The 23,971-nt window shown below is 56.7% G+C and overlaps 9 protein-coding genes across 9 annotated transcripts; 5 read left to right on the top strand and 4 right to left on the bottom strand.

The window, feature by feature from the left end:
- Positions 1 to 923: 923 nt before the first annotated feature.
- J7T55_006458 (dolichyl-phosphate-mannose-protein mannosyltransferase 2) lies at positions 924 to 3,415 on the top strand (the record flags this gene model as incomplete). Its single annotated transcript, XM_053144524.1, has 5 exons — positions 924 to 1,067; positions 1,131 to 1,261; positions 1,323 to 1,377; positions 1,432 to 2,841; positions 2,924 to 3,415. The coding sequence occupies 5 exons, from the start codon at positions 924 to 926 to the stop codon at positions 3,413 to 3,415; spliced, it is 2,232 nt and encodes a 743-aa protein (XP_053001223.1).
- Positions 3,416 to 3,903: 488 nt separating this feature from the next.
- On the bottom strand, positions 3,904 to 4,704 carry J7T55_006457 (uncharacterized protein; the record flags this gene model as incomplete). The annotated part of the gene is made up of 1 exon (XM_053144513.1): positions 3,904 to 4,704. The coding sequence occupies one exon, from the start codon at positions 4,702 to 4,704 to the stop codon at positions 3,904 to 3,906; it is 801 nt and encodes a 266-aa protein (XP_053001222.1).
- Positions 4,705 to 5,901: 1,197 nt separating this feature from the next.
- On the top strand, positions 5,902 to 8,257 carry J7T55_006456 (uncharacterized protein; the record flags this gene model as incomplete). Its single annotated transcript, XM_053144502.1, has 2 exons — positions 5,902 to 5,914; positions 6,012 to 8,257. The coding sequence occupies 2 exons, from the start codon at positions 5,902 to 5,904 to the stop codon at positions 8,255 to 8,257; spliced, it is 2,259 nt and encodes a 752-aa protein (XP_053001221.1).
- A 568-nt stretch (positions 8,258 to 8,825) lies between these two features.
- Positions 8,826 to 11,144, top strand: J7T55_006455 (nuclear vcp-like protein; the record flags this gene model as incomplete). The annotated part of the gene is made up of 1 exon (XM_053144491.1): positions 8,826 to 11,144. The coding sequence occupies one exon, from the start codon at positions 8,826 to 8,828 to the stop codon at positions 11,142 to 11,144; it is 2,319 nt and encodes a 772-aa protein (XP_053001220.1).
- Positions 11,145 to 11,544: 400 nt separating this feature from the next.
- Positions 11,545 to 12,452, bottom strand: J7T55_006454 (cytochrome c; the record flags this gene model as incomplete). The annotated part of the gene is made up of 4 exons (XM_053144480.1): positions 11,545 to 11,569; positions 11,650 to 11,744; positions 11,824 to 12,014; positions 12,437 to 12,452. The coding sequence occupies 4 exons, from the start codon at positions 12,450 to 12,452 to the stop codon at positions 11,545 to 11,547; spliced, it is 327 nt and encodes a 108-aa protein (XP_053001219.1).
- Positions 12,453 to 13,223: 771 nt separating this feature from the next.
- Positions 13,224 to 14,005, top strand: J7T55_006453 (uncharacterized protein; the record flags this gene model as incomplete). Its single annotated transcript, XM_053144469.1, has 2 exons — positions 13,224 to 13,598; positions 13,667 to 14,005. 2 exons carry the CDS (start codon positions 13,224 to 13,226, stop codon positions 14,003 to 14,005), a joined length of 714 nt encoding a protein of 237 aa, XP_053001218.1.
- A 227-nt stretch (positions 14,006 to 14,232) lies between these two features.
- J7T55_006452 (rrna processing protein) lies at positions 14,233 to 15,429 on the bottom strand (the record flags this gene model as incomplete). Its single annotated transcript, XM_053144458.1, has 2 exons — positions 14,233 to 14,859; positions 14,929 to 15,429. 2 exons carry the CDS (start codon positions 15,427 to 15,429, stop codon positions 14,233 to 14,235), a joined length of 1,128 nt encoding a protein of 375 aa, XP_053001217.1.
- Positions 15,430 to 16,155: 726 nt separating this feature from the next.
- Positions 16,156 to 17,596, top strand: J7T55_006451 (short-chain dehydrogenase reductase family protein; the record flags this gene model as incomplete). Its single annotated transcript, XM_053144446.1, has 4 exons — positions 16,156 to 16,709; positions 16,767 to 17,078; positions 17,153 to 17,336; positions 17,438 to 17,596. 4 exons carry the CDS (start codon positions 16,156 to 16,158, stop codon positions 17,594 to 17,596), a joined length of 1,209 nt encoding a protein of 402 aa, XP_053001216.1.
- Positions 17,597 to 18,855: 1,259 nt separating this feature from the next.
- On the bottom strand, positions 18,856 to 20,001 carry J7T55_006450 (arginine-tRNA-protein transferase 1; the record flags this gene model as incomplete). Its single annotated transcript, XM_053144435.1, has 1 exon — positions 18,856 to 20,001. The coding sequence occupies one exon, from the start codon at positions 19,999 to 20,001 to the stop codon at positions 18,856 to 18,858; it is 1,146 nt and encodes a 381-aa protein (XP_053001215.1).
- Between the last annotated feature and the right edge of the window lie 3,970 nt (positions 20,002 to 23,971).

Raw genomic sequence — 23,971 nt, 5'->3', positions numbered from 1 at the left:
TTGAACGTGTGCCGGTACTCCTCCCCTGCGTCAGCGTCTACCCACATGATTTTTGGTTTGAACGAAGCCCAGGGATCTGCCGGCCCGCGTCTATAGGCGGCAGGACTTCAGGGTAATGAATGCAGCATGGAATCAAATAATTGCCCGAGCCAACCCCAAAGCACGGAGGACGTAGAACGGTGAAACGTGCAGGTACCTAATATAAATTAAACAGAAATGTGTACACGTAGTTGTGTTAGCCCACGGCTTACCACGAAACTGTGGGTCAGTCAGGCCTGGACCACTCATCCTTGGCTGTCACTCAGAAACGGCAAGGGAGGGAGGGAGAGGATGTGCTGATCCACTCGCCTTGGCGATCAGGTTGGAGCTCTCAGAGTGCTGCGGTACTGCATGGTACCACGGGCGCGGTTTGCTCGGGCAGGGATCTTCTCAGCACCTAGCGGCCTGCCTTACCTTGTTAGCACGCTCCACGTACGTCTGTTCCCGCGCTACCTGGGTACACAAATTTGTCCCTGAATTGGAGCTGGCTGACGGCTTCTCCTTGTCGCACCCGAGCTGCGTAGAGGCCACGATTATTTTCAGCAATCCTCCCCTCTATCCCTTTCCCTTCAGCCAAGCTCTGTCTTCGGCCACAATCTCTTCATTCCCACAAGAGGTTGTGCAATCCTCTTTCGCCGGTTGTCCTTTCCACTGGGCAGTTGATGTTTGCACCATAGCCTTTGGATTCTCATTGCAGGACCCCCGGACCTTGGGATCCTACTTTGGGCTCACCATCACTGCACCTCCTTTGCGGCCCCCTCCCCCCCTTTCGACACTGTCTTTCACCACATTTATTATCTCCACTTCCCGTTCTGAAAACCCTCTTGGACTCAGCTTTCTCCAGGCTTGACTTTTGATCAAACTCACCTCGCACTGCTGCCACCATGGCCGCTACCGAACGGGCCGTTGCCTCTGGCGCGGACGTCGGCGACACCCTGCGAAGACGCGATGTCCCTTCTACCCAGCCCGGTGCCGTGCAAGGCCAGCCTCAGGCCGACGACAAGGAGAAGGTAAAGAAGGTCAAGAAGGTCAGTTAAGACGGTCATGAACCATGTGCTGCAAAGAGTACGCGCTGACACGGGAGGCTATAGCAGCCATCGATTCTCCAAGTACTCGACGAGTGGGAGTTCCTCATCGCTCCCATCCTCTTTACCGCCCTCGCCTTCTTCACCCGCCTCTATAAAATCGGACTGTCCAATATTGTGACCTGGGACGAAGCACAGTGCGTCTAGCCTCGATCTGGCATTACATGGCAAGATTCGCTGACTTGGAGATTGTAACAGCTTTGGAAAGTTCGGATCCCACTATCTGAAGCACGAATACTACTTCGATGTCCATGTACGATATTCCACGCAAGAAACTTGTACAAAGAATATTCTAACACTCAGGTAGCCACCTTTGGGAAAGCTTCTTGTCGGCCTGTCAGGTTATCTTGCCGGATACAACGGATCGTTCGAGTTCAAGTCCGGGGAGACGTACCCCGAAGATGTCAACTACACCTTTATGCGCCAGTTTAATGCCTTCTTCGGTGCCATTTGCGTTCCGATGGCCTACTGGACCGCCAAGGAATTGAATTTCAAGCGACCAGCAGTGTGGCTCGTCACACTTATGGTTCTTTGCGAGAACTCGTACACCACCATCAGCAGATTCATTCTGCTTGATTCGATGCTCCTCTGCGGCACCGTTGCCACGACCCTCTGCTGGGCGAAATTTCACCGGCTCCAGGACAAGAGTTTCGAGCCCGAATGGTTCTTCTGGCTGTTCATGACGGGATTCAGTATCGGCTGTGTTACTAGTGTTAAACTGGTCGGGCTCTTCGTCACTGCGCTGGTTGGACTGTACACAGCTGAGGACCTGTGGAACAAATTTGGCAACATCCGGATGCCTTACGCGGAACTCGGAGCCCATCTTGCTGCAAGAGTCGTGGGTTTGATCGTTCTCCCGTTCCTGATCTACATGCTCAGCTTTGCAATCCACTTTGCCGTTCTCACCGACAGTGGGCCAGGTGATGCCCAGATGAGCTCGCTCTTCCAGGCTAACCTGCGCGGCACCGAGGTAGGCCAGAACAGCCCGCTCGAGGTGGCGTATGGTTCTCGGGCTACAATCAAGAATATGGGTTATGGAGGCGGACTCTTGCACTCCCACGTACAAACATACCCAGATGGTTCTGGTCAACAACAGATTACCTGCTACCACCACAAGGATGCCAACAACGATTGGTTTTTCTACCCGAACCGCCGTGACAAGGATTACGACGAGAACGAGGAGCCTCGCTTTATTGGAGACGGCGAAGTCATCCGTTTCATCCACGCTCAGACTGGCCGCAATTTGCACTCACACGACCTTTCTGCCCCTGTTACCAAGGCTGATAAGGAGGTATCTTGTTACGGCAACTTGACAATTGGCGACGACAAGGACCACTGGAAGGTAGAGGTTGTGCGAGACGTTGCATCCAGAGACCGCAGCAGAATCCGAACCTTGACAACTGCGTTCCGACTGAAACACGAAGTTCTGGGCTGCTATCTGCGAGCTGGTAACGTCAACCTGCCACAGTGGGGTTTCAGACAAATTGAAGTTACTTGCACCAAGGAGAACAATCCCAGGGACACATACACACATTGGAACGTGGAGGCTCATTGGAACGAGAAGCTGCCTCCTGCAGAACCTGGCCAGTACAAGTCGCCATTCATCCACGATTTCATCCACCTCAACGTCGCAATGATGACATCCAACAATGCCCTGGTTCCTGATCCAGACAAGCAGGATGACCTGGCTTCTCAGTGGTGGCAGTGGCCCATTCTGGTAAGTTCAATCTGTCTCGTTGCGGGAGTTCCAATTTTTTCCTTTTTCCTTGGAGAGTCCAATATGCTGATGTGAGATTTAGAATGTTGGATTGCGCATGTGCGGTTGGGACGACCACATTGTCAAGTACTTCCTTTTGGGTAACCCCTTCGTCTATTGGGGCTCGACGCTGTCCATGGGCCTCATCGGCACCATTGTTCTATGGTATCTCGTCCGGTGGCAGCGGGGCTTCAAGGAGCTGTCCCAATCCGACATCGATCAGATACATTACGCCGGCCTCTATCCACTCGCGGGTTGGTTCCTGCATTACCTGCCGTTCGTCATCATGGCTCGTGTCACCTATGTCCACCATTACTACCCTGCCCTATACTTCGCGATTTTGACGACGGGCTTTTTGGCGGACTGGTGCCTGCGGAATCGCAACCAGGTCCTCCAGGCTGTCTTGTATGGTGGGCTCTACGCTGTCACCATCGGTCTCTACGTCTACTTCATGCCAATCTGCTGGGGCATGACTGGCCCAAACAAGGACTACAACTACATGAAGTGGTTCGATGCCTGGAGAGTGACGGACTAGACAGACCATCGTAGGTCAGAGTTTCGTTGGATGACCATCTAGATCTCCCTATGGTAGGAGACACTACAGCTCGAGTAAGGAGTCACTTGGGATCATCTCGAATTTGCCGGAATATGGCAGCTAGTTCATGTTGCTGTAATGGCCTAGTTTCGGGGCTGGAGTTTTCGATGTTTGGTCAATTTTGGCGAGATAAAACAGGAAATATGGAAGAGAAGGGACCACCCCTCCCAGAAGTAATACCACATCTTGTTTGTGCTTGCTATATGCGATGCTCAATTTATCTATGCCTGATGATGTGTGTCAGCGCACCTTGCTGATTATGCATTACGTGCTGTACATTGAAGTTTTAGTACTTCCATAAGATTTGATCCGGCCGGGGGTTTATCAACCTGACAAGGCCTCATGACTGTTCGTTTTCGTGGGAGACACTCGGGGACGACCTCCATTGCGCCTGCTTTTCCGTTGCTCCGACCACCTTGCGCTATGTATCAACAACACACACCACCATTTGAACTCTTCCTCGCATCTACCTTGACGTTCGACCCGCCACCCCACCCAGCGCCCTGGCCCTTGACGCCGGAGCGCCTGTCGTTCAGATCGTACTTGCCGGCCTGGATGTTCTGGTATATCCTCTCTGCGACGCCAAGGAAGGCCTCCTCAACGTACTCGCCCGTCTTGGCGCTCGTCTCGACGTAGCGCAGCACGCCGTTCTGGCGGGCCCAGGTGGCGGCCTCCTCGGCGCTGACCTCGCGCTTCTCGTTGGCGAGGTCGGCCTTGTTCCCGACGAGGATGACGACGATGTCGGGCTCGGCGATCTGGCGCAGGTCGTTGAGCCAGTCGGTGACGTGCGAGAAGGTCGACTTGCGCGAGATGTCGAAGACGAGGAGCGCGCCGCTCGCGCCGCGGAAGTAGGAGCGCGTCACCGACTTGTACGTCTCCTGGCCCGCCGTGTCCCAGAGCGACAGCTTCATGTGCTTCTGCGGCTGTTGCGAGTCCTTGGGGGCGGCGCGGGGCGGGTCGGGCAGGCCGTTTGGTGGCGGCTGGTCTGGTTTTGACGAGGGGTCGGCGCTGGAGGGTGACGAAGAGGCGTCTGTCTGGGAGGATGCTATCGCCTTGTTGGCGGGGGCGCCGACAGGTACTATCCTGGAGCCGAACTCTACTCCGATCGTGACATCGTGGTGTTGCACGAAGCGGCCCTCGCAGAGCCGGATGGTCAGGGACGACTTGCCGCAGCCGCTGTCTCCTATGCAGACCAGCTTGGCGATGTAGTCCCAGGGTGGTGAGGACATGTGGGCGGTGTCGCGTATGAGATGTGTGGGTGTTTGCACGGGACGACGGTCAAGAGGGCGGGTTTGAGAGGTTTGGCTGTCTCGAGACCGGAGTCGCCCAGGGTTCCGAACGAGTGGACCGTTCGATCTGATAGGGTAAAGTGGCGTTCTCTTTTGGGGGTTGAAGACGTATAGATATGTGGTTTTGTTGGGCAAGGTTCGACGAGACAGCAAGTAGATTCAGATCGCACGAGAGCACAGCGTGGGACGAAGTGGTGTATCACGAGTTTAGCAGGTTGGGGAGGAGGGATGGCGTAGGGTGAGTAGTGAAGAGTGAGAAAGGAACATATGGGCGGGAGTCTGAGCATCACGAGTGACGTTGGACCGCTGATCCACCTAGTCTGGGCCTTCGGGATCAATGTCACGCTCGGGTGGAGCAGCCACCTGATGGCTACATAGTTGCCTAGGTACCTAGCTAGTCTGGATAGGCTGACTAGGTACAAAGCATGTGTTTGAAGGCCCCCGGGAGCCTAGGAGACAGGGGCGGGCGCTATCGCCATCAATCTACCGCTTATCTGCAGCATGGGGGAGGGAAGACGGAAAGGGTGGACGCCACCAAGAACAACTGCGGTCGGGGAAGTGACTGCTTCCATGCAGCACATGGAGAGGCAGGCTGGGCTTGGGCTGGCAGGCTGGATGCGGGAGGCATGGGGAGACTGTGCAATGACGGAACGGACTGACTGCCTGTGACTGCACGCCTGTGACTGCCTGCCTGCCCGTCTGCCCGTCTGCCCGTCCAGTGCAGGTCAAAGCAGAGGAGGAGCCGGTGTCGACGAATCCCTGCATTAGGCATTAGACCCTCAAGCAGTGCGTGCTCACTCCCGCCTAGTCATCCATCCCGCTTCGGCCCTGGGGCCTTCTCCCATCTGGTCAGGTACTACAATGCCTTTGGCCTTTACCTCTGCCTCTTTTTACCCTCTGCCCGGACAAGTCAGACCGCATCTCCTATTCTGCATCTCATTTACGCGCCCCCGTCCTATACTCTTTCCAAAGGCGATCCGGCCGTTCCTATTCATTCCAGCTGCACCCTCACACGTCATCCCGTCCAGTGCGCCTGCCAGACACCGGTCTCGCTAACTCACTCGCCCGCCTTGACTGACCGCCACCCCTGTTGATTCGAGGCTCGCCCAGCAGCCCAGAAGCTGAGGAACCTCAGCCATGTTCTCAGAGTGTGAGGCTCCTCCTTGTTCTCAAATGTGCTTCAAGCGCACGCCCTGTGTTTCTGTATTTTGTGTTTGTCCCCGTCTGTTCAAGCTAACTCGGCCCAGACGCCTCGAGGTTCCTGGCTCAGTCGCAGTCCCGCCTTTCCAACTTCCAAGGCCAGCCCGACGTCGACACACCACCGCGAAGCCAGCCAGGTGAATGGACAAATAGAACATCCAGGAATGGGAACGGGAACAGATCTTTCCTTGGTCGTGGAACAAACCCTTATCAGCCCTCCGCCTCTCGCTTTGGTCACCTCAGCTTTGCGTCCAGGCTCGCGACCCCTCAAGATGCACCCCTCTTCCACAGCACTAGGGACGAACTGCGGGAAGAGGAAGACGAGGATGAGAGGGATAGAGAGGCTGCAGATCTCTATGCTCTGCAGAGGTCTCGTCGCGTCTTCCAGGCGAGCCGGCTGGAAGAAAGCACCGAGCCCGAAGATGAAGGGGACCCAGCATCACTCGAGCATAGCCAGGAACAGCAAGATAGCAGGGCTTTCTTTGAGCGCGGACAAACCAGGGGCATAAAGAGCAGTTGGAGTGGGCCCAGGAACAGCTTCGCCCGCACTGGTCCAGGGCGAGGCGGTGGTCACGAGGGCAATCTTGAGAGGGTAGTCTCCAACAGTAGCGACTCGTCCACGAAGGCAAGGATGGAAGACGTCGGTCTGGAGTCGACGATAGCAGACAGCGAACCACCCGCTGAGCTCACCATGGAGCAGTCCGCCGACGACGCCCCTGCCTTTCAGAGGCTGAAGGGCTTCAATACGACGGCTCGTATGCCATTACGGCGAGACTCTACGATGGAATCTGAGGCAGGTAGCTCTCCTTACGATGACCGACCAGACGCTGCACCAGCAGCCCCAGAGGGCGAGCTCTTTAAGCATGACGCATTCTTTGCCTGGGTATATCTCATCGCCCTCGCCTCGATGCTGGCCACCTTCATCCTGGTATGGCTGCACACTTCCGCCCCTAGCGGGAAGAAGCCCCTGGGTGATACGATATATACTGTTCTAAGATCGTCTTTCCACCTCCTGGCCGTGGACACCTTAGTGGCAATGATTGTCTCGTTCGTTTGGATTGCCGCCTTGCGATACTTTGTCAGGCCCCTGGTTGGCTTGATTCTGGTAGCCGTTCCGATTGTTATGCTCTCTTTCTCGATATACCCATTCGTCTCGAGCTTCCAGGGCGAAAAGCACGGTTCGACCTTCCAGGATGTTGTCATGCGATGGGCCTCAACTGTCCCCGGCTTCTTTGCGGGTGTGTGGGTCTACATGGTTTGGAAGGGACGTCACGCACTGGGCTCAGCCATTGCGATTCTCGAATTCTCCAGCCGGATTCTGGCGGCAAACAGTGCTCTAATGCTAGTTGGAATGGGCACTCTCGCCCTGATCGTGAGCTGGACATGGGTTTGGCTGGCCATGTTCACCAGGGTGTTCCTCGGCGGGTCCTTCTCGGGCGTATCCAGGTTCGTCCTCCAAGCATCAAGCTGGTGGCTAGGCGTGTACTTCCTCATGATGTACCTGTGGACGCTCTCCATGATCTCGGGTGTCCAGCGAGGGACAACTGCGGCCACAGTTTCACAGTGGTACTTCCATCGCAATGCAGTACCAGCCGTGGCGTCTCGCGAGATCGTGGCGGCTGCCCTGAACCACTCCGTGACCACCATCTTCGGGACCATTTCGCTGTCCACACTATTGGCATTGGTGGTTCGGATGCCCCTGCTTGTCCTTCATCGGCGCATTGCCAGCATCATTGCCGCCTTTTTCTATACCTTCATCCCTACATCCATCGTCGCTATGACAAACCCTCTTACTCTTACCTACGCTGCCATCCACTCCCAGCCTCTCGTGGACTCTGCACGCGGCCTGAGCCAGATGGACTTCCTCGGCCCGCAAGCGCCAACGACAACCCTCACCCCGCGCGTGTTCAGGCAACGAGGCAGCGCCCCTCTGCTTCCTTACCGCCTGGCGAAGCTGCTCCTTCAGGCTACCAAGTTCATCATGGCCACGGCCTTGGGCTTTGCGGGGTGGGTGATGACTGCAAGGCAGTTGTCGATCTCTGTGCCGGATGGCAGCACCGGCTTCAAGGGCAGCGCATATGCCTACGTGGTTGGTCTTGTGGCGAGCTTTATTGGCTGGGGAGTGCTTGGCGCTATGGAGGGGATACTCAGCTCCATCGTGGACGCGGTGGTAATCTGCTACGGCAGTGAGACGAAAATGGTCAGTGGAGGGGGCGGGTATTGCATGGAGGCCGCGCAGCTGTTTGGCGGAAGAGGGAGAAGACAGGATTGGGATGAGGCTTCAGAGTATTGACGAAACAGAATAGTCACGGGTGCAACGACGGCAGCAGTCAAATGAGGGGGCATGTGTGAGAGGGTTCATAGCAGAGTGCTATGGACGTGGAATATGTTTTTGACGGCAGGAAGCGCGGCGTTTTGTCTCTTTATTTGGGCCATGGCTCTCTGATTCTTTCAGTGGTCGATATCGTTCATGGCGCATACCCCGGCCTGGAATGATTTCAGGATAGATGCCTAGACTGACATAGAAGGGTTGCAATGGTACATACGGGACTCTAAGGGCTCATGGAAGGGCCGTCTCACTAGGACAAGAGCTTCCAACAACCCAGCTCTGGAACAATTCCAGATTTGAGTATGCCATTAAATTTATTTTGAATATATGAAAGTCCTCGTAGACCAAGAGTGAATCACGATGAGCAAATTTGGTGTTCGCCATGTTAGGACGTCCTGACTGGCTTACAAGCACTGGCACTTGCCATGGTCGCCCTAAAATTTTCAGGCCCCACTATTGACTTTCAACTCACACTCGCTTTTCTCAACATCAATCATCAAAGTATGCGCCGGTGACAACCCCCACCCACAACATGCCGATAAGCTTACGGCAAGGCCTAGACCGTGATGTCTACCAAATCGTACGAAAGTACGAGGACGATTCCAACGGCTCCAAAGTAACTATCAGCGGTGTGTACGAGTTTATCCAGCGGTCCAACTCAAGCCTGAAGAGGCAAAAGAAACGCATCCTAGAGGACTCGATTGAGAGGGTCTTGGATGTGCGGCGGGAGGAATCCAAGGCCGAGAAGGACTCGGACGAGGAGCTGGAGCGCGAGATCCAGGCCCAGGAGAACCGCGCCAAACGCTCGAGGGAGGAGCGAGATGCGGGCCTGCTGAACAGGCAGCTCACGAAGCACTGGAACTTCAAGGGCTCAGAGGCCAAGGCGACTGGCTCGGCCGCCTCGTCTACGGGGAGGCAGACGCCGGCGGCGGCGGCGGACGCCATGGACGTGGACACGCCGACCGTCGACCGCCAGCCAAACGGCGAGTCCAAGCCGAAGCGGAGGCGCAAGGACCCTAAGGAGGTCGACCGCTCGCCGCCGCAGGACATCAGCCTCGACGACCTGGCGGGCGTCGACAGCGTGATTGAGAGGCTCAAGGGACCCGTGTGGATCCCGCTCCTGCGAGGGGACGACCTCGCCGAGCTGGGGTACCGGCCCAGCGACGGCGTGCTGCTCCACGGCCCGTCTGGGTGCGGCAAGACGACGCTCGCGCACGCCCTGGCCGCCGACCTCGAGGTCGCCTTTATTCCGGTGTCTGCGCCGAGCTTAGTCGGCGGGACGAGCGGCGAGAGCGAGAAGAACATCCGTGACATCTTCGACGAGGCGATGCGGCTCGCGCCGTGCCTCGTGTTCTTCGACGAGCTCGACTCGATCGCGGGCAAGAGGGACAATGCGCAGAAGGCGATGGAGGGCAGGATCGTGGCCGAGATCTGCAACGGCATGGACAAGATCGGCCGCTCCGGCAGGGCAGACGACGGGGACAAGGCGCCCGGGAATGTGGTCGTCCTGGCCGCCACCAACCGCCCCGAGAGCATCGACCCCGTGGTGCGGAGGCGGTTTGGCGTCGAGGTCGACATCGGGATGCCCAACGAGCCGGCAAGGGAGAAGATCCTCCGGACCATGACGCGAGACCTGGCGCTGGGCAGCGATGTGGACTTCTTGGCGCTGGCGAGGCTGACGCCCGGTTACGTCGGTGCCGACCTGAAGCACGTCGTATCTGCCGCGGTATTCAAGAGCATCCAGGCGCGAACGGACCTGCAGTCAGAAATATTCATCGAACAAATCCCCACAACTGACACCGAATTAATAGAGCTTACGAAGTCCTGGAAAGAGGCTGAAGCAGGGAGCCGGTCGGCCAAGTCGGAGATTCGTATCATGAAAGCCTCCAACGTGATGTACAGCGGGCCACTAGGGATCACGCAGGCGGACTTCAAGACCGCTGTGTCGGCCGTGCAACCAGCCGCCAAGCGCGAGGGCTTCAGCGCCATACCCGACACGACGTGGCAGCACGTGGGAGCGCTGGCCGAGGTGCGCAAGAGGCTCGAGATGACCATCATCGGGCCCATCAAGTACCCAGAGCGCTTCGCGCGCGTGGGCATCAAGTCGGGGGCGGGGATCCTGCTTTGGGGCCCGCCAGGGTGCGGCAAGACGCTGGTAGCCAAGGCGGTGGCGAACGAGTCCAAGGCCAACTTCATTTCGATCAAGGGCCCGGAGCTGCTGAACAAGTACGTGGGCGAGTCGGAGCGGGCGGTGCGGCAGCTGTTCGCGCGGGCCAAGAGCAGCGCGCCGTGCATCCTCTTCTTCGACGAGATGGACGCCCTGGTGCCCAAGCGCGACGACTCGCTCTCGGACGCGAGCTCGCGCGTCGTCAACGCGCTGCTGACGGAGCTGGACGGCGTCGGCGACCGCAGCGGCATCTACGTCGTCGGCGCCACCAACCGCCCCGACTGCATCGACCCGGCCATCCGGCGCCCCGGGCGGCTCGGCACCAGCGTCTTCGTCGGCCTGCCCACGGCCGAGGAGCGCGTCGACATCCTGCGCACCATCTACTGGAACACCATCGTCACGACAAAGGAGGACAGGCGGGCGGCTGACGAGCGCCTGGGTGCCATCGCACTGGACGAGCGCTGCAAGGGCTTCTCCGGCGCCGACCTGGGCAACCTGATGCAGGCGGCCGCCCAGGCCAGTCTCGAGAGGACGTACTACCATGGCGGGGGCGACATCAGCGAGGACTCTGGCGCGGACGCCGAGATCACGCCGGGTGACTGGGAGAAGGCGCTGAACGAGGTCAAGCCTAGTGTCAAGAACGATGGGAGGTATGACCCTAGGCAGTTCGACAAGATGTTGTAGACAAGGTCGAACAGACGATAGACACCGCCTACGCTGCATGACTGGGCTTAACTGGCACTCAATTCCCCATCACATGCCTCCAATATTGTCGCGCTACGGCAGACACAATTCACATCTTCGGTAAAAGTTATCTCAGGATATTCGAGAACTACACTAGGTAGTCACAACAGTCACGATGTGTCGAGTGGAGGGCTAAGATTTTGTTCTCTTTGAAAATCATCATCTAAATTTGAAGAGGAGAGTCATTATAGAAAGTCGAAAGACACACAGACGCCACGCAAACAGGGTGGAGGCCTCTAGGTCTATAATAGTACAGGTGTCTCCCGTCTGTCTTTCTTCTGTCTAATGCCGTAATGCAAAACAAGTCGCCATATCATAACACCGCCCGGGCTTTCGCCATCTATTTCGTAGCTGACTTCAGGTAGCTGCCCAGGGTTTGTTAGCATATTCGTTCACGAGAGGGGGGGGGGGAGACAATAGGCTGTTGGTGCTTGTCAAAACGTACGTGATCAGGTCGTTCCTGTCCTTCTCCTTCTTCAGGCCACCGAAGGCCATCTTGGTGCCGGGGATGTACTTCTTGGGGTTCTCAAGGTACTCGAACTGCCGGGGGTGGGAACCAGATTAGCCATGCCCGTTCCGAAACGAAGGCCCGAATTGGCCCACGAGCGTCTCGACATACCAGAGTGTCCTCCTTCCACTCAATACCCTTCTGCTTGTTGGCGTCCGTGTAGGAGTAACCCTCGACGGAACCAGTGTGGCGACCGAACAGACCGTGCAGAGCAGGTCCGATCTTGTTGCCGCCGCCAGCCTCGACGGTGTGGCACTGAGCACAACGGGTCTTGAACAGACCAGCACCCTTCTTAGCATCACCTGTGCTGCTGTCAGTATGGAATCTGGGAACAGCTGAAGGTGTTTCCTGGTGTTGGGGGAGCCATTGGACCTCGAGCGCTGCGATACTCCGATGCCGACACCTTCCGAAACCACGTCATTTCCCGCCAAAGAGCCTTGCGAGCTCTGGATCTCTGCATTAGACCCAGAGCAACTCCCGTGGGCGTCCCGCGACCTTGTGTGAGGCCTGGTTGCAGTTGCGCAGGGAATGCGACTCGGGAAAATGCCTCAGGCGTGACAGCGCTTGGGACACGACGGGTGGCGTGATCAAAGGCTTGGAAAGACGTTGCTCGGGCTGTTCTCGATTGTTCTCGTCCCCGAGATTCAAACGCAGCGGACAGGACCGTCGTCTCGAGGCGCAATGGCGAAGGGCAGGGTGTGTGCGGTCAGCAAGGTAAACGTACCGTCCTTGAAAGGCATCTTGTCTAGTGTGTGAAGTCTGGAAGACTGGAGACGAGTAGTGGTGGGATTGGTAGGGTGTGTGGTGAGAGAGATCTAATGAAAGACTCTTGAGTGGTTCTGCAATGTAGATCGAGGAAGAGGTGGTTCTAGGTTGTGAAGGACAAAGAAGAAGGAGGAAAATTTAGCAGGGAGCGCGAAACAAGTTGCTGGCCCAACTTCTTGGTCCTAAAAATGTCGATGAGCTCAGCGTTCCCCCGGAGAACCTTGGAAGGTCGGTCACTGCGAGCTAAGCCCGGGAGGGCTAGCGAGAGCCACGCCTCCAGGACTGCTCGGTGCGGTAGGTGGACCGTGTGGGCCACTTAGGGGCTGAGGCAGCCAATCACCCGCCAACCGATGGTCATGGTCCAAGCCGAGTTTTCGAGCCTGCGAGAATTTGGCGGAAGGGAGAATCCGGAGCAAAGGCTCAGTCAGTTCATTGATTGTTTGATGCGCGCCGCGGCTCAAGCACTCGCTGCGATTCATACCGCCCAGCTGACTGCAGTCCATGATTCACTCGCCTGACTGTGGCCTAGTTGCATTGCAATCTGGGAGGTAGAGACTAGACACGCAACCCTTGGGACATAGCTACGTCAGTCAGCCAGCCAACCAGCCAGCCAGCCCGGCAAGCTTCTCTTCACGCCTCGGCCTCAGTCGCATTTTTCGTTTCGTCACAGCCTTTGCCCTGTCAACCCCTCGCCCCTTTCCCTCCGACCACTGACCACACACCACCTGCAACGCACGGCTTACCAAATGGCGTCCTCATACTCTGCCATACCCAGGTTCCTGCTGCCCCAGTCCGGGCGGATCTGGCGACGGGCAAACCTCGGCATCCACAACCACCAATCCGACCTGCGCATAGTGCGATATGCGTCGTCTTCCAGCAAAGGCTCAAAAGCAGAGGGCAAGCCTATCGTCCTAGAACAGCCACAGAGGTTCAACCCGCCCTCCCACGGCGCCCGTCTACCACGGAAGGACCGTCCCCAGCAACAACACTATGGCGGGTCTTTGTCCAGCGAGGAGATCTCTTCCCAGAGGAGAAAGGAATACCCCGGCCTGATGGCCCCCAAAGGCACCTGGGCGCATTGGTTCTGGAATAGCCAGGGCCTGCATACGACCATCACTCTGGTGAGTCTCTCCGGTTCGGGTATCAGGAGGAGGAGGAGGATCACATGTCACTCACACACCAATCGCAGGGAACCTTGGCTGGCCTGGCCATCTTTGTAGCTACCGAGAACTTTAAGAGCAACACGCCCTTCGCCGACATGCTCCCCGCGCGATCCGACTACTGGGAGCACCCCGTCGTATCATTTCGCACGCTGTACGAGGTCTGGCGGCTGACCCAGCTCCACAACTCGGCCATCGTCGCCGAGAAGCGGAAGAAGAACGTCGACGATGTCGTCAAGCGCTCCGAGTACCGCAAGGCCCACGGTCTGGAGAAGGAGGGCGGCTTCGGGAACTGGACGGCAAAGGAGGACCCACAGTCACCGCAGGCCGAGCCGGGAAAGAGGGAAAAGTGGCTTGGGGTATTTTGAGGATATCTATGGTCAGGTTTGCAGCCATGGCCGGCTTGTAGAACCGTCTATGAGCGTTACATGGTCCCCGGCCGATGCGGTAGGAACAAGGCTCGGCTTGCCTCTCGCAAGCGCTCAGGGTCCTAACCAAAGGGCGGGACTGGAGCCCCTGGTATCCTCTCCGATGGCCAATGAACCAACACATATCCCGTAGATCAGACTAGGTCTCTGCCCTTCAATCGGGCACCTCATCCCAGCTCCACAGCCTTCAGCCCGTCGAGAACCTCCGCCGCAACGCCTCCCTGTTCTAATGATTTCGCAATCATGGCACTGAGGACCCCCATTTTCGCCCCTCCCCTGGGCGCCTTCCAAACTCCGCCCACGGGCTCTGTCTCCTGAATCTGCTGCTCAGGCTGCTTCGCCGCGCCGTTGGTGCCTTCTGTAGCCACGTCGTTCGCCCTGGGAACACCAGGCGGTGTCAATCGTGATGGGGGGTCTATTGTGCGTATCGACAACAACCGTAGACTGCGCTTCTCGGAATCGTCGACGTCCATCTCTTCCGCGCCTTTTGGCGTGGCTGCTTCCGCTACCGAGATCGCCAGTGCGCTGTCGGCGACGGCGAGCTCTTCCTTTGCAGGGTCGAAAATGATATTGTCGCCGACGGCCATGACGAGCAGTGTCACTGGTGGCCGTGCGCCAGACGCGCCTGTGTCGTGGGGGTACAGGTAGTTGGACGAGTCCCAGTCATCGTCGAAGAGGGGGTCTTCGTCGCCCTCGGATATCAGGCGCGGTAGTCGTGTTGCCAGCAGCGCGAGGTGGGTCGTGAGGGAGAGGAGGGGCAAGGGGTAGGATAGTGGTGGTGATATCAGGAGGATCTGCGGCGCGTCCTGTTGTTAGCAAGCTTCTTCCTGTCGCAGCGGATCACAAGTATTCCAGCGACTGACGTCCAGGTATAGCTTCCAATGAAAGCGCCTGTTGAGATACAGCCTCCTGGCGAACTGGCCGTCGGCCAGTAGTGCCTCGCTCAACATCTCAGCCAAGTAAATTGTGCTCGCGTCGTCGTCCCTGGCACCTGGTATTTCGACCGCGATCTCGATCCAGCTGCTCTGGCCCTCGATGTTGGAACCCCTGTCATCGCCGTCGGTTTCTTCGTCGTCATCACCACCGGCGTGGATGAGGTCGGTCTCCAGTAGCGCGTTGCCGGCGCCGTACCGCGCCTGGGTTTTCCCAATCTCTGCTTTCACACCTACGATGGCCTCAGTTCCATCTGCGAAGCATATGCGCGCGCTGCCGTTTGTGCCGGGGAGAATGCCTGTCTCGGCGCTGAGGGGGCGGAACTGTGTTGCTGAGCGTCCGTCTGGTCGCAGGGGCGGGGTCAAGGAGAGAGAGGCGTGGAGGTAGGCCAGCTCAGCGGGCGACAGGTTGACGTGCTGCGTCGAGGCCATTGTGAGGATATATGGCAGAGCAGGCAGTGAGCTGTTGGGACTGTCACGCGGAGAAAGACAGTTGAGGCAGAGCGTGGGGTCGTGCAGGGCGCTTCACAAGCCAAGAAGTTGGTAGTTGAGCTCCCCGATTGAAATTTTGGCGGCAGGCAAAGCTGGGTACCTTACTGAAGGTCGGCTCGCCTGCCAGATCGGCATGGCGAGTACTACGTACCTGTATGCAAGCAATCCAAGAGGACCCAAGCCCTCGGGCAGCTCCCCAAAACCTTAAAGTCCGCTTGCTATCTACAGCACCAATTAGGTGGTACGCAGCAAAGCTTAGCGGCCGTTGATGCACAATGTGCTGACAAAAGCCGGATGAATAACCACACCTTTTCTCCACCTCGAAAGTGTCCGGAGGATGCATCCCCAAGCAACCTATTCCGACTGTCCATCGGGATTGAGCAATGTTCGCCCCAACGGTGACGCTTTTTGTGCCCGAGCCTATTTTGTCATTTGAAAAGCCAAAAGTTCCCGAGACCAATGCTATTGGAGCCTTGTGCCAGCTGTGAAGCTTGCAGGGCACCAGACGCGCTGACATGGAATGATCGGAGGGTAGTTCTCGCGTTTCGGATTTCAAGGTGTTTGGTTTCAATGCCCACCACATATTCTAGTCCTGTTCTCACTATGGCTCATATTTGTATATGCGCCCAGTCAAATCGAATCATCCTTTCTATATAAACTCTCATCATGCCTCCATCAGGTGAACACATGCCTTTGTCTCACATTCAGTCTCAATACTCGGCCAGTTCAGACAAGCGTGACAACAAGAATAAGAACAAGAACAAGAAAAGCACCTTGAAGTCCGAAGTCATTGCCTTACTCCTCTTCACAAAAACAATGTCCCTCAAGAATTTCACTGGGAAGTTCTTCCCCTCCTCCTTACCGCCAGCCAATGCCTTTGCCGGGCAGAAGGTCCTCGTCACAGGCGGAACAGCAGGTTTAGGCCTCGCGGCCGCGATCCACTTCCACAGTCTCGGCGCCGAGGAGGTCATCATCACAGCCAGGAGTGCGTCGTCCTCTCGCGCCGAGGACGCGAAGAAGAAGATCATCGCCGGGCACGGCGCGGGCAAGGGCACAGCAGGCAAGGTCAGCGTCATGGAGCTGGACATGAACAGCTACGGCTCATGCGTCGCCTTTGTCGACGCAGTCAAGGGCAGGTTCGGGCCCACGGGTGGTCCGGACGTGGTTGTCTTCAACGCCGGCGTGACTAACTCGCAGTTTAGGAGGAGCCCGGAGGGCATGTGAGTTGTGCCGGGCAACCCATATCTGCACGTTTCTGGTGGCTGATTGCAGTACAGGGAGGAGATCATCCAGGTGAACACGTTGAGCACGACTCTCCTCGCCCTCCTGCTCATCCCGTGGATGAAGCAGCAACGAGGCCAGAGGAGCGCGCCCGCACACGCGGTCTTCGTCAGCTCAGGCCTGCACATGTCCGTCGACATCAAAACCTGGGCCAAGTACACCAAGGAAGAGGGCGGCGTATTGGCACACTACTCCAAGGAGGAGAACTTCGAGGCCGGGCTAACAAGCCCGATGTACAACTACTCCAAGCTGATGCTGATGTATGCGCTCGAGGAGGTCACCAAGATGGCCTCGGACAAGAATGGCGAGTATGTGTGATTGACCCCTTGCCTCCCACAAGCGCGCATAAACTTCGTCGTTGCTAACAAACTGATGCCCTCAGGCCTCAGGTCATAGTGACGAGCGTCTGCCCCGGCGCCGTCAAGACCGAGCTGTCGCGGTCGATGCAGGAGAACTCGGTCCTCGCGAGGATAGTGGCGCCGCTTTACATGGCAATGATTGCGAAATCACCCGACTACGGCGCCCGCATCTACCTCGCTGGTGCGCTCGCCGGGCCAGCAGAGCATGTAAGTCAATGAACGGCCCAAGTGGGTGCTGCTATAAAATCTTCCTGATGTTTCACGCAACGCGGATGCTGCGAGCTGCGAGCTGACGATTCCCTATGTAGGGCAAATTCCTACGTGATTATATCACGGACGCGCAATATGCTAGCCGGTCTGCCCCTGTGCTGACGAGCAAGGAGGCCAGGCTGATGCAGGCCCAGGTCTGGAAGGAGATACGTGAGGCACTATCAGCAAAGGTTCCTGCCGTACAAGAGACTGTCTGACGTTCCTGCTGAGAAGATGGAAAAGAGGAACTTTGTGTGTATGCAGACGAGGCCGGGGCTCAAAAGACTGGTACTATATTCCCCATGACGGCCTCGAGGCCGGCTCAATCCGTAATGTAATGTCTTCCATGCAAGCCGTGGAGTAATGAATGATACATAATTAAGCCATGACCATCATGTTAGCCCACTCTCAAGTGCCTCTGCCGCCCAAACTCTTCCGATATCTCTCGGCCAGGGGTAGAAAGTATTCACTGTCCAGCTCCAGCTCGCTTGGACCCCAGCCAATCGGTAACAACTAGATAAGAGACTATACACTTCTCTGTAGTAGAATATCCCGTGGCAGAATGTCTTATGGGACAATCTCCTATGGGATAAACTTCCATGGGAGGACCTTCGGTGGGATAACTTCCCCCGGGATAACCTCCAGTGGGATAGACTGTTGGGATAACCTCTTGTGGGGGCATGTTTTCAACGCCACGAACTTACCAGAACCCAATTTCCGTTGCCATGGAAGGCTGATCGTATCAAAGTCTACACGGGAACCGAGCAGAGCAAAAACGAACACCGCCATATGTATCCACGGCTTCCAAGAACCCGACGGGCCCAACAACCTAACCTCAAAACCGCAACTGCTCGCGTGATACCTCCTCCTGTGCCGATCACCCGGCGATCGATCAACCGGCCCGAAGCGAGCTCGCCACTGGCGTCACCTTTCTCATGGCGGCCGGTCGAGTCAGTAGCACGTGCTCTCCACGAACTGTTTTCGAGGGGGCGCGCAGGGTGCAGCGGCATTGGACGTGTTGGTGTTCTTCCGACATTCACAGACGGTGCGTCTCACGCTCTGATTCCACAGTCATGAAAGGTCTTCCATTTGTGGCATGCTATATTGACATTGGCCTCCGAGCATCAATCATCACAAAGCATGCTGGAAGTGGCTTGTGGCAAGCCTTGCTGGCCTTTTTGACGTACAGCTTCACCATGGCCCTCTTGTATGGATCTACTGGTCAGCGCCCTCCAAGACCGACCCCCAAGTCGCCTACACACCAGACGGCTCAAGCTATTCTAAGCGGTATCATACTCTTTGGACTACCTTTTTTGTATCCTTTTCTTTGCTCTGTGAACACCTTCTTCGCACTTCCTTTGAATACAGTGCCTTCATATGAACAACTCCTAGTTCGTATTTGGCGGTTTCCAGTGCGGCGGCATTTCACCTCATTCCAGGGAAACACACACTAACTAAAGCACACCCCATCTCCATCTTATTGTCGTTTCCGTCGGAAATCGAGACAGATCTGTGGGAGAAGATCCGGTCCTATGGCGGCCGCCAGTTCCGCGATTCGGGACTTGAGAGACCCAACTTCGCGTACGCTACTGCGGTCCCAGATGTTGGCTTCACCAGTGAAGAAGAAGCCGTCCGTGTTGTCAGACATGACGCGGATGTGATCCAGGTCAACCGTATTCTCGAGGTCCGACACGGCAATAATCCCGGGCATATCGCTGTGGAAGAGCGAGATATCGTCACCGTTGTCCTCGTCACCGTTGTCCTCGTCACTGTAGTCCATCTCATCGTCGCCTTCAGAGAGAGTGCTTTCAACACGGTCCTCGCCGGCGCTGCTGCTGACGACGTCGTCTTTGCCCTCTGTACCAGCTCGCCTGTCTTTGGATAGGCTGACATAGTGCTTCTTGTCGAATATTGCCAAGGCGTCTTGGTCTAAGAGATCCCAAGTCAATGTCTCGGGATCTAGCACGTACTGTGGATGATAGTCGATTTTGTAGCGCATCTTGGGACAGCTGTGAATGTAATAGCCAGCCCACCAATACCGATAGCCGCCCTCCATTGCCAAGGCGATCTCTCTCAACGCACCAAGCTTACCCGGCTGGTGCTTGTGTATGGACTCATGGTACATGAAGTAGACAGCACTGACTGCCTCGGGAAGTAAGTCTAGAACCCCAACCGCCACCAGCTTGCCGTCGAGGCGATAGCACTGGTGAAATGAGCCGACTTGCCGACTCTTCCCGTTAGAGTCAGTGTGTATGCCTCTTCTGACGGGTGAGTTGCAAAGGAACTTCTTGAATCCTTTCTGGCTGATGCTTGAAGGGGACTCCCCATGTACGACTCTCTGGTAGTTATCAAAGACGGCGAACTTCTCATCAGTAAAGGTGTCTGGCTCCAGTGTCACCTTGAGCTCATGCGCCGGCTGGGGCGGAGCTTTCAAGTGCTCCGTCTCAGCTTCATGGATCCTCTCAACGAGGTCAAAATGGGTGTCACGCTTGCGTGCTTGTTCTCGCGTGAGAGGAAATCGCCGGGCCGCCTCCTTTGCATAGTCTTCTCCAATGACGAAGCGATTGAACCGGTTCACTGCTTGACGCTGGTCACGCGATGGTTTGAACTGAGTCGAGTCCAAGCGGAGGGTATAGTGCGGACAGCATGCACTCTTCTGGTTTGGCCGATACAACAGGGTTCCTGAGCGTCTCCAGCATCGATTTATGAGTGCTTCGTAAAATTCAGGTGTCAGAGAGTATCCTGATGCATAGTAGGAATATCCTGCTCGTGAGACCAACGTTAGAACATAATGCGCATTTGACACGAGGATGTAGTCTGAAAATGTATCGGAATCCTGAGGCCAACCAGCAGCAAGGGTGTGACCAGAGTAGTAGCCGACGTGTAACGCTTCACAGCAACATGTGAATCACCAAAGGCTTGCAAGGCGCGTTTACTCGTGTGGATGGGGGTCAAGGAGAGATTCACGTTTGACGTCTGACTGACCGCTGCGAGACTTTCGGCAGTATCCGCAGTCTGAAGAGTTACTGTACCCTGTTTTACAAGATTATGTTAGTGGATATGAGCACAAGCAGCCGCCAATGAGGCGTGTCTTAGCAACTCTATCGTGAGTTGACATGCTGATGGATGATCGAAGTGTTTGCATAGTACGTCGCCAAAGAGAACCGCTACCACTGCTCCTATCATGGACGGATGTAACCACACATCCTATGAGAGGGCAGCTGGGTGCTATGGAAGGAGGTTATTTCCTAGGAGTCTACCCCAGAGCAGATCATCTTGGGATGTGTTACACCAGTGAACTGCTGAGGCTGGCATTCCTTGTGGGAGTAAGGACGTGAATCTAACCCGACAACCTAACAGGGTGTAGAAAACTCTCGCTTGAAAGCAAACATCAACTTCGATGGCCCCCAAGGATGCCGCCGCACAGGAAGCCAAGAGAACAGGCAAAAGTCTGTGCAGGATTCAGGCAGCAAGCCGGCGGTGTGACTCGACGGCAGGGTCGACGAGGACGTTTCAACCCATGACCCAGAGTCAAATCCGATGAGCGGGCTGGCCGTACTCTGTACCAGCTTTGGTATTTGGCATACGGTATTGGGGTGGTGAGAGGTGAGGTGAAGTGAGACGACACGCGAGGCAACACGAAAACAGTAGTAAGGTTTGCCCTATTTCTGACAAGCAAAACAACAGCCAACGACGTTGCAAAGATCTGACACGGGTCCGAATGGTTGGGTGAGATGCGGTGACATTGCACGTATAGGGTACGAACTCACCTATTGGGGCAATGTAGGACAATGCATCGTCAGGGGTCTGCAGGTTTGTGCTTTCCATGGCCGCCCTAACGGGACGCCTGCAACAAGCGACCTTGTCTCGGCGACTCCAACGGTACGGTACGGTACGGTGCGGTATAGGATGAAAAGGGGGGTGGAGCCAACCCTCCGTCGCTTGCAGCCAGCGTTTTTCCGCGTGGGGAGGGGGGTTTTGGGACTGGGAGGGGAGAGGGGAAGGGAGACTGCTGCTTTCTGCCTGGTCTGGGGAACCTTGGGCTTTCTTCCGGGTGATTCTAAGCCTGGAGGCACGCGACGAGACGACAGAGGGGCCCTAGATGCCTCGCCCGTTGGATCGGAGATAATACTCGAACTTGGAACTTCGGAATCGTGCGCTGAGCGGGACTCGGCGGACTCGGGTGACCTGAACCTCGAGGTTGGGGCGACGATGGGTCTACCTGGCCGAGGCGAGACCAGACTGGATTGTCGGTCCGTTGCGAGTGTGTCCCTAGGCGACAGGGTCGTCCAGAAGAGGTCGATGGAACAATGGACTGTACTGTAACTTGAAGCTTGTGCGAGGGCGGAGGGAAGACAAGCGTTGCAACAAGCCGGGTGCGATGGGTGTGTTGACGGCAAGTGTGGGCGATAGACGCTCGCCTGAAGAGAGTTGGATCGGGACAAAGTCGATGCAGTGTCAACCGCCCGACATGCAGTGATCGTGACTGGCGGCCAATGCTGGCCCTCTGCCGCCAATGCCTAGGCGGGTTGGCCTCGAGTGCTGAGGTCAAGCTGAGAGTGCCCAGGGATGGTTCGGGACAGGCTCTGATAGGCTGCGTGGCGGCTGGGGTTCGAGGGCTGGAGGCTCTATCGGACGGGTTGTAGATCTGGTTTGTATAGAGGGTGTCACGAACCCAGCAGGCAGCCTTGATGTTGATGGGTTTCGCCCATTCGTTACCAGACCATAGGAGGAAGCTTGGGATGGTTTCACAAACTGGCTCTGGTTTTGGCATATGGCATAGACGAAGACGGTGGAAGGCGGGCCTTTGGGCGGTTCGCCTTTCCCTGTTCACGCACGCCGCTCCCCCACGAGCACACCGTTCCAGTTCCAGTTCCAGCTCCAGCTTGTACTGCTTGATCCCAGCTCCCCTGGGCCTGCAGTCTACGTTATGCCCGTGCCGAGGGCAGTCCAGGGTCTACGAAGTGCACGCCGCGTCACGATGCGCTCCCACAACAGTACAACAACAGAGCTCGACGGACAGCAAGGTCCAGGGTCCAGACGACATGTCACAGCCCTGACCACCGAGGAGGACACGTCTAACGGCAGCATCTCGCGTGGGCACGAGTCGGGACGGCCAGTTGGTGCAGGATCGAGTTACAAAACCTGCCGCAGAAGGGGTCGCGGAAACTGCGTGGCTTCCGGCCCATGCGATGCCATGCTGTGCCCAGCCAGCGGGCCATCCTTCCGTCAGAGCTCCATAGATATAGCAGGATCGGTACCAGGCATTGTGCCGCTGCCATCTGCGCTGGATCGGGCAACCAAACCGTGTGAGGCATGGAGCCATGGAGCCATCCTCATTCAACGTCCATGTGGGAACGGGCGGTCGATAAGAACAAAACGGAGTCGATAAGACCTACGAGCAAAAAAGGAGAAAGGACTGATACGGAAGTCCACCGACCAGATGCCCAAACGGGCAGCACCAATTCCAGTTCCAGTTCGGTTCCTGTTCAGTGGACGGCGCCAACTAGCTGTTAGGGGCGCGGGGTGAAGGTACAACGAGTCAGCAGATCGTCTGCAGCCTTGGAAAGTAGCGGGTACAAGAAGGTTCGTTTTCGAGGTGCACCATTCCAATCCCAGGGCTCCTTGCATTATTGCATTGCGACTTGAGGCGGCTCCACGCTCAGACAGTTCAGTCAGACAGTCAGTTGCGCCTGCACCTGCCACCTGCCACCTTGCTCCTCTGCCGGGCCAGACCAGCCAGCAAATCTCTTCCTCCCCGTCTCCGTGCTGAGGTGACGAAAAAAGACCGACTGGCGACTGGCCCCCTTCCCGACTTGTCCAGGACTCAAGCCAGACAGAGCCAGGCACTAGGAAAAGGTGCAATGACCGACCCTGCCGGCCTGGCTGGGCCTGCCTCGCGTCACAGTAACAGACGGTACATGGACAAAGGGGACAGGCCATGTACCGCGCAGGTACCCCTTCGACGGCTTCATCCTAGCTGTCGTAGCTTTGTGCCTTCGTTCCTTGGTGCAGCATCATGTCAAACCTCAATCTCGGGCCTTGGGGGAGGGCTAACGCAACCTTGGCCGCCCCCTTCTTCGCCCTGGACGGCTCGACTTGTTAGCTGATTGATTCCCGCTCCATTCATTCATTATCCATTTCCATTTCCATGCCCCTTGCCCCTTGCCATCCTGTCCTGTTGCTGTCCTGTGCTGTCGTGTTGGTCCTCTCTCGGATGGGGCCCAGCTCTGAGCTCTGACTGAGCTCCCCAGTCTCCGTTCGCGAGTCCCCATTCCCCGGTCGCCAGTCGCATAGAGTCTCCTGGTCTAATGGACTGAAATGTCAGGAAAGGTGGTCCGATCTGCGCAAGTGACATGAGTGGACATGAGTGACACGCCAGGGGTCCCGGTACCTCACGTTTGCGCGCAGACTAGATGGACTACTCCGTATATAAAGCGAAGCAGACTTATTTTTTTTCTCGTCCGCCCCTCCATCCCTCCTGCTATGGCACACGACAAGTTGGTGCTCTCTCGGCGGCCCACGCCAGTAGAGCTCTGCTCCTTGTCCGATTATCTGTCAGACTCCCCGACGCACTCTCTCATGATCCTGCC

This window comes from Diaporthe amygdali (assembly GCF_026229845.1).
Source record: "Diaporthe amygdali strain CAA958 chromosome Unknown NODE_1_length_4327563_cov_65_473760, whole genome shotgun sequence".
In the NCBI taxonomy this organism is placed as follows: Eukaryota; Fungi; Ascomycota; class Sordariomycetes; order Diaporthales; family Diaporthaceae; genus Diaporthe; species Diaporthe amygdali.
Note: the sequence above shows the minus strand (reverse complement) of the source record. Positions and strands in the feature narration are given on the sequence as shown.